The sequence below is a fragment of the Hippopotamus amphibius genome, chromosome 2 (assembly GCF_030028045.1).
Source record: "Hippopotamus amphibius kiboko isolate mHipAmp2 chromosome 2, mHipAmp2.hap2, whole genome shotgun sequence".
NCBI classification, from domain to species: domain Eukaryota; kingdom Metazoa; phylum Chordata; class Mammalia; order Artiodactyla; family Hippopotamidae; genus Hippopotamus; species Hippopotamus amphibius.
Window position 1 is genome coordinate 1,421,393 of NC_080187.1, and position 12,452 is coordinate 1,433,844.

The following is a 12,452-nucleotide window of genomic DNA, read 5'->3' on the forward strand; positions in this document are numbered from 1 at the left end:
CTCCTGGGAGCCTTGTCCTCGCGTGCTGCGTCAGCTTGCTTTCACCTTGTTATGGAAAACTTCCAACACAGAGAAACGGGACAGGTGTGCTCAGCGCGGGTCCTGCCCCCGCCCCCCAACGGCTGCCACCGGGGCCACCTGTCTCCCGTCCCCCACACCCAGACACCACGCCTTGCACAGCCGCAGGCGGTGTGCCCCCTGGGTGGGTGTGCTTCACTCTGCCTGGTACCCGGTTCACTGGCTCCCGTTCTCGTGGCTTCCTCGGAGCTGTGGGTCACGTGAGGCGTTTGTCGTTTAACTCCCGGACACGGAGGGGTTTTCCTGACGTCCTGCTGCCGCTGATTCCAGGCTTGGCTCTGATGTGGTCGAAGAACCGTGTGGTTGTTATTGAGTTTGTAAACACACCACGAGGAAGACCCCTTTCTTAGCCTCATTTCACAAAGCAGGAAACTCTGGCTCACGGGGGGCCTGGCCCCGGCCCTTCGGCCCCCAGGTGCGTGGAGCCAGAGTCCCAGCTCCCGCAGCTTCTGTACCGGGACCCCGCCCCCCCCTCCAGCTCAGCAGGAGCCCCCAGGAAGCGGCCCCTCCAGGGGGCCAGGAGTCAGCCCACCCCTGGAGGGTCATGCCTGGAAGGTGACACCAGGCCTTCTGGAGGACTGCGGGGAGGCCTGGCCGCCACGCTGCCACCACAACTCAGCCGTGCCTGGGGGTGCCAGCATGCCCAGGGTTTAGGCGACTGAGCGCAGTGGGTCAGGAGGTAGAGAAAAACCCCGGGGCTGAGGCTCGGGACCCCGCAGGAAGGGAGCTGGCGGCACCGCCCGGATGCCCACCCAGCCACAGCCCCTTCCCGGAGCTGTTGCTCAACGTGGCAGGTGGCCGCCCTCGCGGTTCAACCAGTAAGGCCACCCGGTGGGGCAGCGGCCCGGGGGTCGTGCAGCCCTCAGCCAGCCCTGGGGCCCCGGAGGCACTGTCCTCTGACGGCCTGCGCTCTGCCCTGCGGCCTGCAGCCCTTCCGAACTGGCTGTCGGGGGCTCAGAGCCCCGGGGGCATGCGTGTCCTGGGGGAGAGGCTGCTTCCAGGAAGGGAGAGGCCGAGGCAGCTGGGGCGTGGGGTTGGGGGCGGCAGTGCCTCCCCAGCCCACGCGGCAGTCCTCTTGAGGCCGAAGTGGACTGGCTGGTGGCTTGGCCTCCTCCAGCCCTGGAGAGCCTTGGTGCACACTCCCACTGCCTACGGGCGGGGCCAGGCCCGCAGGGCTGGGCAGCAGGGCTCCGAGCAGCTTTCCTTGGGAGCGGGCAGCTTCCACTTCCCTGTCCCCGCCTCCCGGGGCTGCCCTGCTTGGGCAAATCGGAAGGCAGCGCGGGGATGGTCCCTGTGGGAGGACAGCTGGGCCTCTGTGGGGTTAACCAGACTGTCAGGAAGTGCAGGGCTCTCTTCCCGGCTCCGCCCTCCCTCCTCTCATTGAATCTGGCGGCCCAGACTGTGCAGGAGCACTCCGAGGTAGGCTGGCCTGGTGCCCTTTCTTCAGGTGGCTGGGAAGGCGCTGTGGCCCAGCTCGGGCTTCGGGCAGGGAGAGGGATCTGGAGCAAGTACCCAAGGAGGGTCCCAGGTGGCCTTGTCCCCCTTCACAGCCACCCGGGACCTGCTGCTCGTTCAGTGGAGTTAGCAGCAGGGTGTCGTCAGGTGTGGGATACTAGACTTCAGGTTAGGAAGGTGGGGACTAGGCCAGATGCTCCAAAGACCCTGAGTTGCTGGTGCTTTCATTCAGCGCCTCGTCTCCCACGGGGCGGGTGGGCCGGCTGAGCGCAGCATGAGGCGTGGGACCCAGCCCCTTTGGGCTGGAACCCGGTGTTTCCCGCGCAGGTCGAAGGCTCAGCCGGACACGGCCGGGTCAGGGTCTCCATCCCCACCACCGGGAGGAGGCAACCACATGGCGGCTCCTGGCTCAGCTTGCCCTGGAGAGAGTGGGTCCCCCACTGATACTGTAGAAGGGAACAGTGGGGCGTGGTCCCAGCATAGATGGGCCCCCGTCCGAGAGCTGGCCCGACCGCCCCTGATACAGTGGCCAAGAGCAGGCCTCATCTGGGAAGTGGAGAGCGGCCTGGACGGCTGGTGCCCGAGAGCCCAGAGGAGGCGTGAAGCCACATTCCAGGGCAGCCAGGGCAACACAACCACCCTTCCCAGTGTGCCCAGGCCTTGGCTCTCCCTCTCCTGTGGGCCGTCCGCCGTCACCCGTCCGCCGTGTCACTGAGCCTGACCCGGAGCAGGCCGGCAGCTGCTGGGCGGCTGTTGCATCACCAGCCGCCGGAAGGAGGGGAGGGGGTGGGACTGGATGTGAGCGGGCACTGCTCTGCAGAGGAGGAGGAAGTCCCATTCAGCACCGCCTGGCACCTCTGTGCCTGAGCACTGGCCAGTGGGCGGCCGGGGCTGCGATGCCTCCCGCGTGTGCCAGGGAGGCTGTGCCGGCAGGCAGCACAAACGGCTCCGCGGGTGGGAGGCAGCCCCACGCCAGCCCCGTGGCACTTTGCAGGTGTCCTGGCTGGGGGCCGGGCCGGAAGAGGGCCGAGGTGCAGGGGAGCGTGCTCTCCGAGACGCCACCTGACCCTGGAGCATCTCCGCACCACCCCCACGCTGATGGGGTGACGCGGGGAGAGCGCCCCGGGCGGCCGGAGGGGCAGGAGCAGAGCGGGCGATGGGAGCGGGGGCGCCTCGCCCTCCGCGGGTGCCTGGGCTGGTTCCTGGTCCAGCTCTGCCCTGAGCCCTGGCGGGCGGGGCAGCAGCCTGGGTCTCCGCGTGGCCCCTGCTCAGCGGCGGCGTCCCTCCCAGCCGCCCGCCCGCCATGTCCGACTACGAGAACGAGGACGAGTGCTGGAGCGCCCTGGAGGGCTTCCGGGTGAAGCTTATCTCTGTCATCGACCCCGCCCGCATCACGCCCTACCTGCGCCAGTGCAAGGTCCTGAACCCCGACGACGAGGAGCAGGTGCTCAGCGACCCCAACCTGGTCACCCGCAAGCGGAAAGTGGGTCAGTGTCCGTCCCCACCCTCGTTCCCAGGAAGCCCGGCGCCCCCGTCCCTGCCCTGCGTGCCTGCAGCGGTGGCGCTTCACGGCAGCGGAGGCCCCTGGGAGAGCCCCGAGGTGGGACCAGGCCTGCGGCAGCCATCCAGCCGCACCGCTGCAGGCTCGAGGGGCTGTGCAGCCTCGTGCGTCCAGCGCGCGCTCTCTGGCCACAGGTGTGCTCCTGGACATCCTGCAGCGGACCGGCCACAAAGGCTACGTGGCCTTCCTCGAGAGCCTGGAGCTCTACTACCCGCAGCTCTACAGGAAGGTCACGGGCAAGGAGCCCACCCGCGTCTTCTCCATGATCATTGGTGAGGAATGCGACCCAGGCCTAGAGGCAGGGCGCTGGTGTGCGCTGGGGCTGGCGGGCCCTTCCCCGCTTGGTCCCTTGATGAGTACAGTGCGGATGGAAGGAACGGAGCGAGCCAGGTGTGGGAAGGGTGCCAGCTTCGGGCCCTGTCTGGGTGTCCCTCCCATCCCGCTGTCCTCCTGACGCTTGTGGAGGGAGCAGAGGCTGGAGGAGAGGGGGACCCGAACTCCAGCGTGGGGAGCAGGTGGGAGGTGGGGCGCACAGGCTGATTCTTGACCGTTGTGACCCCGCTAAAGCCCTGCTCCTGAGAGGTCAGGCTTGCTGGCCCCCACTGTGGTGGGGCGGCCCCGAGCCATGTCCCCTGCCTGTCAGTCAAGATGAGAACACACCTAGACAAGGCGAGGAGGACGCCCAGGTCCCGGGTGGCCCCGCCCTGGAAGGGGGTGGGGACGGGGCTGGAAGCTGAGTGAGGGCCCCGGGTCACCTCCCGGGTGGGGAGCGGCCACAACCGGACCCCGAGCCCTCGGCCAGGCTCCCCTGGAGCCGCTGGTCCTCACGCAGAGGCCCGGGACGGGCCAGGGGCACCGAGCTGCGTGTGACGCCCGCGCGGTCCGCAGACGCGTCCGGGGAGTCGGGCCTGACGCAGCTGCTGATGAGCGAGGTGACGAAGCTGCAGAAGAAGGTGCAGGACCTGACGGCGCTGCTGGGCTCCAAGGACGACCTCATCAAGGAGCTGCGGGTGAAGGACAGCCTGCTGCGCAAGCACCAGGAACGTGTGCAGCGCCTCAAGGAGGCCTGCGCGGCGGGCGGCCGCGAGCTCCAGCGCTGCAAGGACGAGAACTACGACCTGGCCCTGCGCCTGGCCCGCCAGAGCGAGGAGCGGGGCGCCGCGCTCATGCGCAACCGAGACCTGCAGCTGGAGGTGCGTGCGCGGGCCATGGGGCCCCGGGGCGGGCGTGGGGGTGGGCCCGGGCTGACGCGGGTGGCCGCCCCGCAGGTCGACCGGCTCCAGCACAGCCTCATGAAGGCGGAGGACGACTGCTCCGTGGAGCGCAAGCACACGCTGAAGCTGCGGCACGCCATGGAGCAGCGGCCCAGCCAGGAGCTGCTGTGGGAGCTGCAGCAGGAGAAGGCGCTGCTGCAGGCGCGGCTGCAGGGGCTGGAGGCCTGTGTCCAGGTGGGGCCCCCGCGGCCTGCCGGCGGGGCCCGCGCGGGGGAGCCGGACCCGGGCCTCCCAGCCCCGCGGTCCTGCCGCCCTCTCCCTTCGCGCCCACAGGAGGGGAAGCCGGACCAGAGCAGCCCCTACATCCAGGTGCTGGAGGAGGACTGGCGGCAGGCGCAGCGGGACCTCCAGGAGCAGACCGCCACCATCTTCTCCCTGCGCAAGGACCTGCGCCAGGCTGAGGCTCTGCGCGCCCGGGTACGCGGCGGGTGGGCGGCGGGGGACGCCCTGGGCCGACCGAGTGGGGCTGCCTCTCGGCTCCACGTCCTTCCTTCCACCACCTGGAGGCGAGGGCCGGCCTTCCGCCCCACCCAGTGCCCTCACTCCCGGGCGTGTCGGGGCCCGGCTCTGGTCTTGAGCTCCGGGCCGGCGGGGCCGCGGGCAGTTTGGCTAACTGCCGTCTCCCTCAGTGCACGGAGGAGAAGGAGATGTTCGAGCTGCAGTGCCTGGCCCTGCGGAAGGACTCCAAGATGTACAAGGACCGCATCGAGGCCATCCTGCAGCAGATGGAGGAGGTCGCCGTCGAGAGGGACCAGGTAGGGCCGCACAGCCTGCCCGGGTGCCGTGGCCTTTCAGGGGAGGCAGGCGCAAGGTGGCTTTCCGGGGAGCACTGACAGAAGCAGTTCGTGCTCATTTAAGGCCGTAAACACAGACGAAGTTAACCTGCCCCTGCCCCGCCTGCTGCCAGGAAGCCCACACTCCACCTCGTGCTGTACCTGCCAGGCTCTTTTCAGTGTACGTGTAGTTTTTTCGTTTTACAAAAATGGAAGCTTTCTGACTTGTTTTGCAAATGCTTATTTTACCTAAGAAGCCATGGGTGCCCTAGCCGGCCGCATTCTCCCAGAGGGAAGGCAGTGCCCCTGCGCAGGGCTGCGTCCGCATCTCCATCCCATCACTTTCCCGTCACGGCCCAGGGGTCGTTTCTAATCAGTCACAGCTGGTGCTTCAGTCATTTTCTGGAGGGTGATGGGCAATCCGTATCAGGAGCCGGAAGAAGTAGGGTCCTTTTACCCTGGGAATTCCACTTCTAGAAAGCTCTCTCATGGGAATAACAGAAATGCAGAGAAAGCCGGCAGGGGGCTGCTGCTTTCAAGGCCGCGTGCGCACGTGAGGTGTGAAATGGGCGCAGCTCACCCGACGGGACGGCTCCTCCGTGGACTGCCCGAGCAGGTCCCCCTGCAGCGCACATTGCAGGCCCCCGGGGCAGGCCGTCCGCCCCGGGGACGCTGGCCTGGCCGCCGAGGTGCGTGGCAGGGTTTTCTCCGGTGGGTCCCAAGCTGGAAGCAGGCACAGGAGCTCGGGAAGTCCTGTTATGAATGCAGCCCTGGCTGTCGCGGGGACTGATGCAGGGCTGTGGGCTTAGCTTCCTGGATCGTTGCTGGAGACAGAGGCTGGCTTCCTGCAAGGCTGCCTCGCAGCCGTTGCCTCCCAGGCCAGTCACGGTCGTGGGCTGGCCTCCTGTGCTGACCTCAGGGTCCCCGCTGTGGGGGATGGGCACGATAAAGTGTGGGGTGTTTGTTTTAAAGACTCACACGGCGGTCAGCAAGATGTTCTTGATATGAAGCCACCCCCAGGAAGTACGAAACACACGTGTGGGCAGGTGAACACGGCTGAATGCGCCCGGGGAGCAGGAGTTGGAGACCCGCAGGCTCAGCAGGGGCTATTCTCAGGGGTATCCTGTATATTTCCGGAACTTTCCATCATGAGCCTGTGTTACCTTTACAACCCCCCAAACCCAAATGACATCCTTGGATGAGTAAGGGGAAGGGGCCAGCGCTGGCCCCACCTGTCTCTGGCCTCGTTGCTGGAAGTTCTCCCAGGAGCATTGCTAGAAATCAGGTGGGCTGTGCTGAGAAGTGAGAGCCCGGAGGGGAAATGAAAGCCCATTGAGGGTGGGTGCTGGGGCGCAGGGTGGCCGGCCGCGCTCTGCGGGGAGGCCCAGCAGGGGTCCTGCGCCGCCTCAGCCCCGCCCGGCCCTGCCCTGCCCTGCGCTGCGCTGCCCCACAGGCCATTGTGGCGCGGGAGGAGCTGCACGCACAGCACGCCCGCAGCCTGCAGGACAAGGACGCACTGAGGAAGCAGGTCCGCGAGCTGAGCGAGAAGGCAGATGAGCTGCAGCTACAGCTGTTCCAGCGCGAGGGTCAGCTGCTGGCCGTGGAGAGCAGGCTGCGGCGGCAGCAGCTGGAGACCTCCGTCCTGGTGGGCCTCCCCCGGGGCCTCGGCAGTGTCCCTCGGTCAGAGCTGTGGCGCTGCCACGGTGGGGCTGGGGGTGTGTGGCCACGTGGGAGCAGGTGTGTCCCTAAAGACTGCAGAGCCCAGAAGAGGAGCTGCCAGAGGGCCAGGTCCCGGCCTGGCTAGGGCTACTGCTCTGCCGGTGGCCCTGGCAGGTCCCGGGAGCTTCCTGAGCCCCCTCCCTCCTCTGTAAGGCTGACTCCTCACCCAGCCCTCCTGGAGGCGGGCGGCAGGGCCCGCGTAGCTCACGGCCTGGCAGGGTGCAGTGGGTGGGGGTGTTCTGGCCAGGGGCCAGGCCCAGCCGTGGGGCCTGGAGAGGGGCCTCCCCAGATGGCAGGCTGGCCTGGGACCCTACCCCATGCCTGGAGTGGCTCGGTTCCCCCGCAGCCTGCTGACCAACCCCTCTTCTGTGACTGCAGAGCTCCGACCTGGAGGACAGCTCACCCAGAAACTCCCAGGAGGTGAGTGTGACTCTGGTGGTCCACCCAGGGCCGGCCTCACCTGAGGCTCCCAGCCACCACCTCTGCCAGACCACAGTCCCATATGCGTCCCTCAGAAGCTCCGGGGGCTTGGCCGCCCACTGCCGGCCATCCTCCCCATGTCCAGTCAAGCAGCGTAGGTCCCTCTCTGAGAAGCCGGCACAGGGGTTGACGGTGGTGGGGAGGGCAGCACGGGGCAGGCAGTGCTGAGGTCAGGTCCAGTCCCAGCAGGGTGGTGGTCTGACGGGTCGCCCCATCTCTCTCGGGAAGCTCTTGCTCCCCCAGGACCTGGAGGAGGATGCCCAGCTCGCAGACAAAGGTGAGGAGGTGAGCGACCTGTCCCGGAGGAATCTGGCCAAGGCCTCCTTATCGCTGCCAGTTGGCACGTGTCCTGACCTGCAGCACACACACCGACTGCATGACTGATGCCTGGGGACGCGTGCCCCAGCCCTGGCCCATTGATCTGCACAATGCCACTTCACAGATGGGCACACTGAGGCTCAGAGGGATAAGCAACCCCCAAGGTTGCCCAGAGAGCAACCAAGAGCCCCATTTGAACCCAGGGCCCAGGCTTTCAGGTCCACATCCCAGCTCCCACCTTGAGAACACGCCTGGCCATCAGAGCCCACTCGGGCCCCAGGAATGCAGAGTGGAGGCACCCCGCCCTCCAGAGGAGGGAACTGGGGAGGTAGCCGCTGCCCAGGTGTGCCCTGCCAGGAAGTGGGTACAGAACAGGCAAGGAGGGACAGCTCAGGGGGATGGTGGCAGGGGCGGGATCCCTCTGCCTGCCTGGACACAGGACGCAGAGTGGCTGGGAGGTGGCCCCGAGGGGATGACGAGGGGCTGGCTCTGGAGGTGGGTGTCACGGGAGTTTGGGAGGACGAGGCGGGGGCGGGGGGGGGGCGCCACCGCAGAGGTAGCGTGTGAAGGCAGACAGACTTCCTCAGCGTCAGGCCTGACCTCAGCTTCTAGAGGGGGGACAAAAGAGGAAGAAGAGGCAGCAAATGGAGAAGTAAGTGGTTGGCCCCTCTGCTGCTGCCCAAAGACACAAGCTTGAGGCCAGCGCTCCCCCAGGACAGGCAGGCAGGCCCTGCAGGCAGCCAGCAGGAGGAGAAGGCTGCTGGCCCAGCCGGCCTGGCAGCCCCAACCCGGGGCTGGCGTGGCCCCTGGCAGGAGGCGGGGCAGGCTTCAGGGTCAGAGGCCACGAAGAAGGGAAAGACCTGGGCCTGGGCCTTGCCCCCCGAGATGTCCCCGAGACCTGGAATCCACAGTTCCCCATCATGGACAGTTGAGGGGAGCCAGCCCATCGGAGCGCTTTTTCTGAGGGTCCTGAGCCCTGGGCCCATCGGGCTGGCAGATGTGGAGGGAGGCAGCAGCCTGAGCCCCTGCCATCTGCTCCAGGCGCAGGGAGTGGGCAGTGAGGTCTCTGCGCCCAGTCCCCGTGTCTGTACAGTGGGAATTCTTGCGGGGTCCAAGGAAGGACCCAGGAGGTGGCACAGGACTGGCCCGGGCGTGGGGAGGAGGTAGAGGTACCAGCGAGCGCCATCCCAGCGGCTGGGCAGGACCGACAGGCACCTCTCCTTTCCAGGCGGCCCGGCCATCGGGGAGAGTCCGGAGCAGCCCTTTGTGGCTCTGCAGAAGGAGCGGCTTTCACTGACCCCCGACGTAAGGCTGCCGGGGGTCCCTGGAGCCCTGGGAGGCCCCTGGGGTGGGTCTCAGTGTGACTGGTCCCGGAGAGAGTGAGCCCTCCACCGGGACGCCTGGGGGTGATCACAGGGCCTCTGCCCTGGGGTGCGGTGTTTGGAACGTGAGGCTGAGTCCCCTCCCTTCTCGGACAAAGCAGCGGGTGGGCGAGGGGGCAGAGGGTGGGCCCGGCGTGTCCCCTGGAAGGCGGGGCGGGGCCCACGCGGCGCGGGCCGGACCTGAGCCGCGCGCTCCTCCAGGACGCCGCCCCGAGGCGCGGGGAGCCCCCCGAGAAGGAGAAGGGGCGGAGGCGCCTCAAGGAGAGCTTCGAGAACTACCGCAGGTGGGCCGGCGGGGGCGGGGCGGGGGCGCTGGGGGCGGGGCCGGGCGCTGGCGGCGGGGCCGGGGCCGGGGCCCGCGCGCACCTGCGCGCACCTGAGCCGCCGCGTCGGGTCTCCCGCAGGAAGCGGGCGCTCAGGAAGATGGCCCACGGCGCGCGGCAGGGGGAGGCGGGCTGCGAGAACACCACGGGCAGCGACAACACCGACACCGAGGGCTCCTAGCTGGCGCCTCCGGGCGGCCGCCGCCTGGCCGGCGAGCGCGGGCGGGTCCTTGCTCTGTGTGGCGCGCGCGTGCTGTGTTAAAAGGGCAGCCCCGTCAATAAACGACCGCGGTGCGGACGCCGCCGCCTCCGACGCTCTCGCTCCCGCGCGCGCCTTCCGGCCCCGCGCCGGCCAGCGCGCACCTCCGGCCGCGAGGGGGCGGCAGAGCCCCGCCCGCCCGCCGGCGACGGCAGCCGAGGAGGCCGCTTCCGCCGCGTGCCCGCTTCCAAGATGGCGGCGGCGCGGCCTCGGCGGCGCCGGGCGGGGCGGGGCGGGGCGGGGCGGGGCGGGGCGGGCGGTCTTGGCTGTGCTGGGCGGGGCGGCTGCGGCCGGCGGGCGGGATGCTGCGGGCGGCGCTGGGCCTTGCGCCGATACTCTCGAGCCACGTGCGGCCCCGGGGACTCGGCCTGAGGTGGCTGTGGGGGCGCGGGGCCTGCCTGGAGGCCGCGGGGAGAAGGCGGGCCTGGGGTTGGGGCTGGCGGCGCTGGAGCTCCGAGCCGGGACCCGGGCCGGCGCACTACCAGCTCGTCTACACCTGCAAGGTGGGCACGTGGCGGGCGCGGGGCCGGGGCCGGGCCCGCACCTGCCTCTGGAGCCAGGCAACGCTGCGGGACTGCGAGGAGGGGTGGGGCTATCCTCAGGGGCGGGGCCTTCCAGGAGAGGGGCGGGGCTGTCGCTCGGGGCGGATCCCTTGGGAGGGCGGGGCTAAGCCGGGGCGGTGCTCTCCGGGAGAAGGGTGGGGCTGTCGTTAGGGGCGGATCTTTTCGGGGGCGAGGTCGCGCGCGGGGGTGGGGCTAAACCAGGGGCGGGCCCACCTGGCAGAGGCGGGAGCGCGAGCAGGGTCTCACCTCGAGTCTCCGCTAGGTCTGTGGCACCAGGTCCTCCAAGCGCATCTCCAAGCTCGCCTATCACCAGGGTGTGGTCATCGTGACCTGCCCCGGCTGCCAGAACCACCACATCATCGCCGACAACCTGGGCTGGTTCTCGGACCTGGATGGGAAGAGGTGCGGCCACCAGGGCAGGGCTGGGGACAGCGGTCTGTATCCCAGAACTGGCCTGGTCCATCCCGAGTCTGGAGCCCCACCCAGCCTCCCCGGGGCACCGCCCTTCTAATGAGGCTCGCAGAGCCCACTTCTCCAGCCCAGCTTCCTTGCCAATACAAGAGGTGCAGTTCAATTTGAAATCCAGATAAACCTTAAGTAACTTATTAGTAAAAACATGCCCAAGATTGGCGTATGTCTTTATTTGGAAGTCTTCTGCCCTAGATCAGCCCCCTTCGGCCTGCTTCACTGCCTGACGTCTGCCCTCACTGACAGCCTCCAGGCGCATGTAGGACCTGGTTACGTGTCAGGGCCGTGGGCCTCCCCGAAAACGAGGGGGTCAGATGAGGTTGACTGAAAAGCAGCAGCTTGGCTTTCACTCAGTGGTTCCTTTCCTGAGTGCGTGCTATAGGGCAGGGACCCTAGCTTGCAGCTTCCTTGTTCTCTGCCGGCATTGGTTGGTTGACTGGACCAGACTTGGAGGGGGGGTGAGGCAGAGTGGTCAGGGCCCTAGGCCTGCAGGGCCAGCCTCGCCCCCTTGTGGAAAGCAGTGGGCGGCAGTGGTCAGGAGCCTGCTGGCTAGGTGGCCCTGATGCCACACCAGCGCAGGAACCCAAGTGCTCGAGCCTGGCCTGGGGTGCCCTCGAGGTGCCCAGATGCAGCACAGCTTCGAGGCCTGGAGTGTCACGACACCTCCCTCTTTCTCAGGAATATTGAAGAAATCCTGGCGGCCAGAGGGGAGAAGGTACACCGAGTGGCTGGCGAGGGGGCCCTGGAGCTCGTTTTAGAGGCTGCGGGGCCCCGCAAACCCACGACGGCTGTGGAAGGGGCTGAGGACCAGGATCCCACCCACCCTGGCAAGACGGAGGCCAGCTGACCCACCGTTGCCTTCAAGCAGGGTGCTCTGGCTCTGGGCCCCTCGGAACTCGCCTGTTTTCTGTCAATAAACAGACATCCCTTGCAGGTGCTGGGACCTGGGGCTCTCTTGTCATCTCTGGTTCTGGAGTCAGAATGACTCACGGGAATGCCCTCCAGTTGCTGGCCGGGCTTTCTGCAGCTGCCGGCCACGTCTGAGTGGGAAGGGTCTGGACGTGGAGTCTGAGCCCCTCCTGGCTGTGGCTATGTGGCCTTGGGCAGGTCCCTTTGCCCCTCTAAGCCTCTGTCTTCCTGCCTGCAGATGGAGATGCTCACGGTGCCACCTTGTCTGGAGTACAGGGGGGAAGACGGGACTCAGGCTCAGGGTGGCTCAGCCCTGACCCAAATGTCAGGGCCCTGATCTTTTTTTTTTTTTGTCATGCCATACAGCATGTGGGATCTTAGTTCCCCGACCAGGGATCAAACTCGTGCCCTCTGCAGTGGAAGCGGGGAGTATTAACCACTGGGCCATCAGGGAGGCCCCAGGGCCCTGATCTCGATGGACAGTTAGCTGCTCTTCTTCCTGGGGGCGGGATCAGCACCCCCAAGCCCCACCGTGGGTCCCGTCCCTCTGGGCAGAGGAAAGGAGGCCCCGCAGAGACTTCTATGCCACCTGCCATGCCCTTGACACCCCTTGGACGGCACTGGTGAGCCAGTGCCCACCTCAGCCCTGACCCTTGGCCGCCGGCCAAACAAAGTCAGCAAACTCGGCTGCTCACCGTGGCCGCAGACAGGCTAGGCGGCCGTGGTGTCGGAGTGGGAGCAGCGCTGCTGTGTGCCTGGCGGTGGGCTGCCTGTCCCTCGCAGTGCACCCCTCCGCCAGGCTGTGCAATTTGTCTCCCAGCCTCGTTGGACTGCCTTCTCAGGATGTTCCAGTGTTTACGGAAGCGTGTTTATTTCCAGACGTGTTCTGG

At 67.6% G+C, this 12,452-nt stretch overlaps 2 protein-coding genes across 4 annotated transcripts; both read left to right on the forward strand.

The window, feature by feature from the left end:
• The first annotated feature begins 432 nt into the window (after positions 1-432).
• CARD9 (caspase recruitment domain family member 9) lies at positions 433-9,828 on the forward strand. 3 transcript variants are annotated; one of them, XR_009051504.1, is made up of 13 exons: positions 433-1,497; positions 2,824-3,020; positions 3,229-3,366; positions 3,983-4,287; positions 4,363-4,542; positions 4,642-4,785; positions 4,998-5,123; positions 6,595-6,786; positions 7,239-7,280; positions 7,569-7,625; positions 8,887-8,963; positions 9,242-9,324; positions 9,445-9,500. XR_009051504.1 is itself a non-coding variant. In XM_057724076.1 (13 exons), the coding sequence occupies exons 2-13, from the start codon at positions 2,837-2,839 to the stop codon at positions 9,542-9,544; spliced, it is 1,620 nt and encodes a 539-aa protein (XP_057580059.1). In that variant the 5' UTR covers positions 433-1,497; positions 2,824-2,836; the 3' UTR covers positions 9,545-9,828. The 3 variants fall into 3 exon arrangements, 1 of the variants encoding a protein (XP_057580059.1); XM_057724076.1 differs by having other exon boundaries at positions 7,569-7,617; positions 9,445-9,828; XR_009051505.1 differs by lacking the exon at positions 7,569-7,625.
• Positions 9,829-9,847: 19 nt separating this feature from the next.
• Positions 9,848-11,594, forward strand: DNLZ (DNL-type zinc finger). Its single transcript, XM_057724085.1, has 3 exons — positions 9,848-10,125; positions 10,448-10,587; positions 11,332-11,594. The coding sequence occupies exons 1-3, from the start codon at positions 9,925-9,927 to the stop codon at positions 11,498-11,500; spliced, it is 510 nt and encodes a 169-aa protein (XP_057580068.1). The 5' UTR covers positions 9,848-9,924; the 3' UTR covers positions 11,501-11,594.
• Positions 11,595-12,452: the final 858 nt, after the last annotated feature.

Coding starts and splice junctions, on each gene's coding strand:
- CARD9 (XM_057724076.1), top strand. CDS start 2,837: ATGTCCGACTACGAGAACGAGGACGAGTGCTGGAGCGCCCTGGAGGGC. Junction 4,543..4,641: donor GGCTGGAGGCCTGTGTCCAG/GTGGGGCCCCCG, acceptor TCGCGCCCACAG/GAGGGGAAGCCGGACCAGAG. Junction 4,786..4,997: donor CTGAGGCTCTGCGCGCCCGG/GTACGCGGCGGG, acceptor CGTCTCCCTCAG/TGCACGGAGGAGAAGGAGAT.
- DNLZ (XM_057724085.1), top strand. CDS start 9,925: ATGCTGCGGGCGGCGCTGGGCCTTGCGCCGATACTCTCGAGCCACGTG. Junction 10,126..10,447: donor AGCTCGTCTACACCTGCAAG/GTGGGCACGTGG, acceptor AGTCTCCGCTAG/GTCTGTGGCACCAGGTCCTC. Junction 10,588..11,331: donor TCGGACCTGGATGGGAAGAG/GTGCGGCCACCA, acceptor CCTCTTTCTCAG/GAATATTGAAGAAATCCTGG.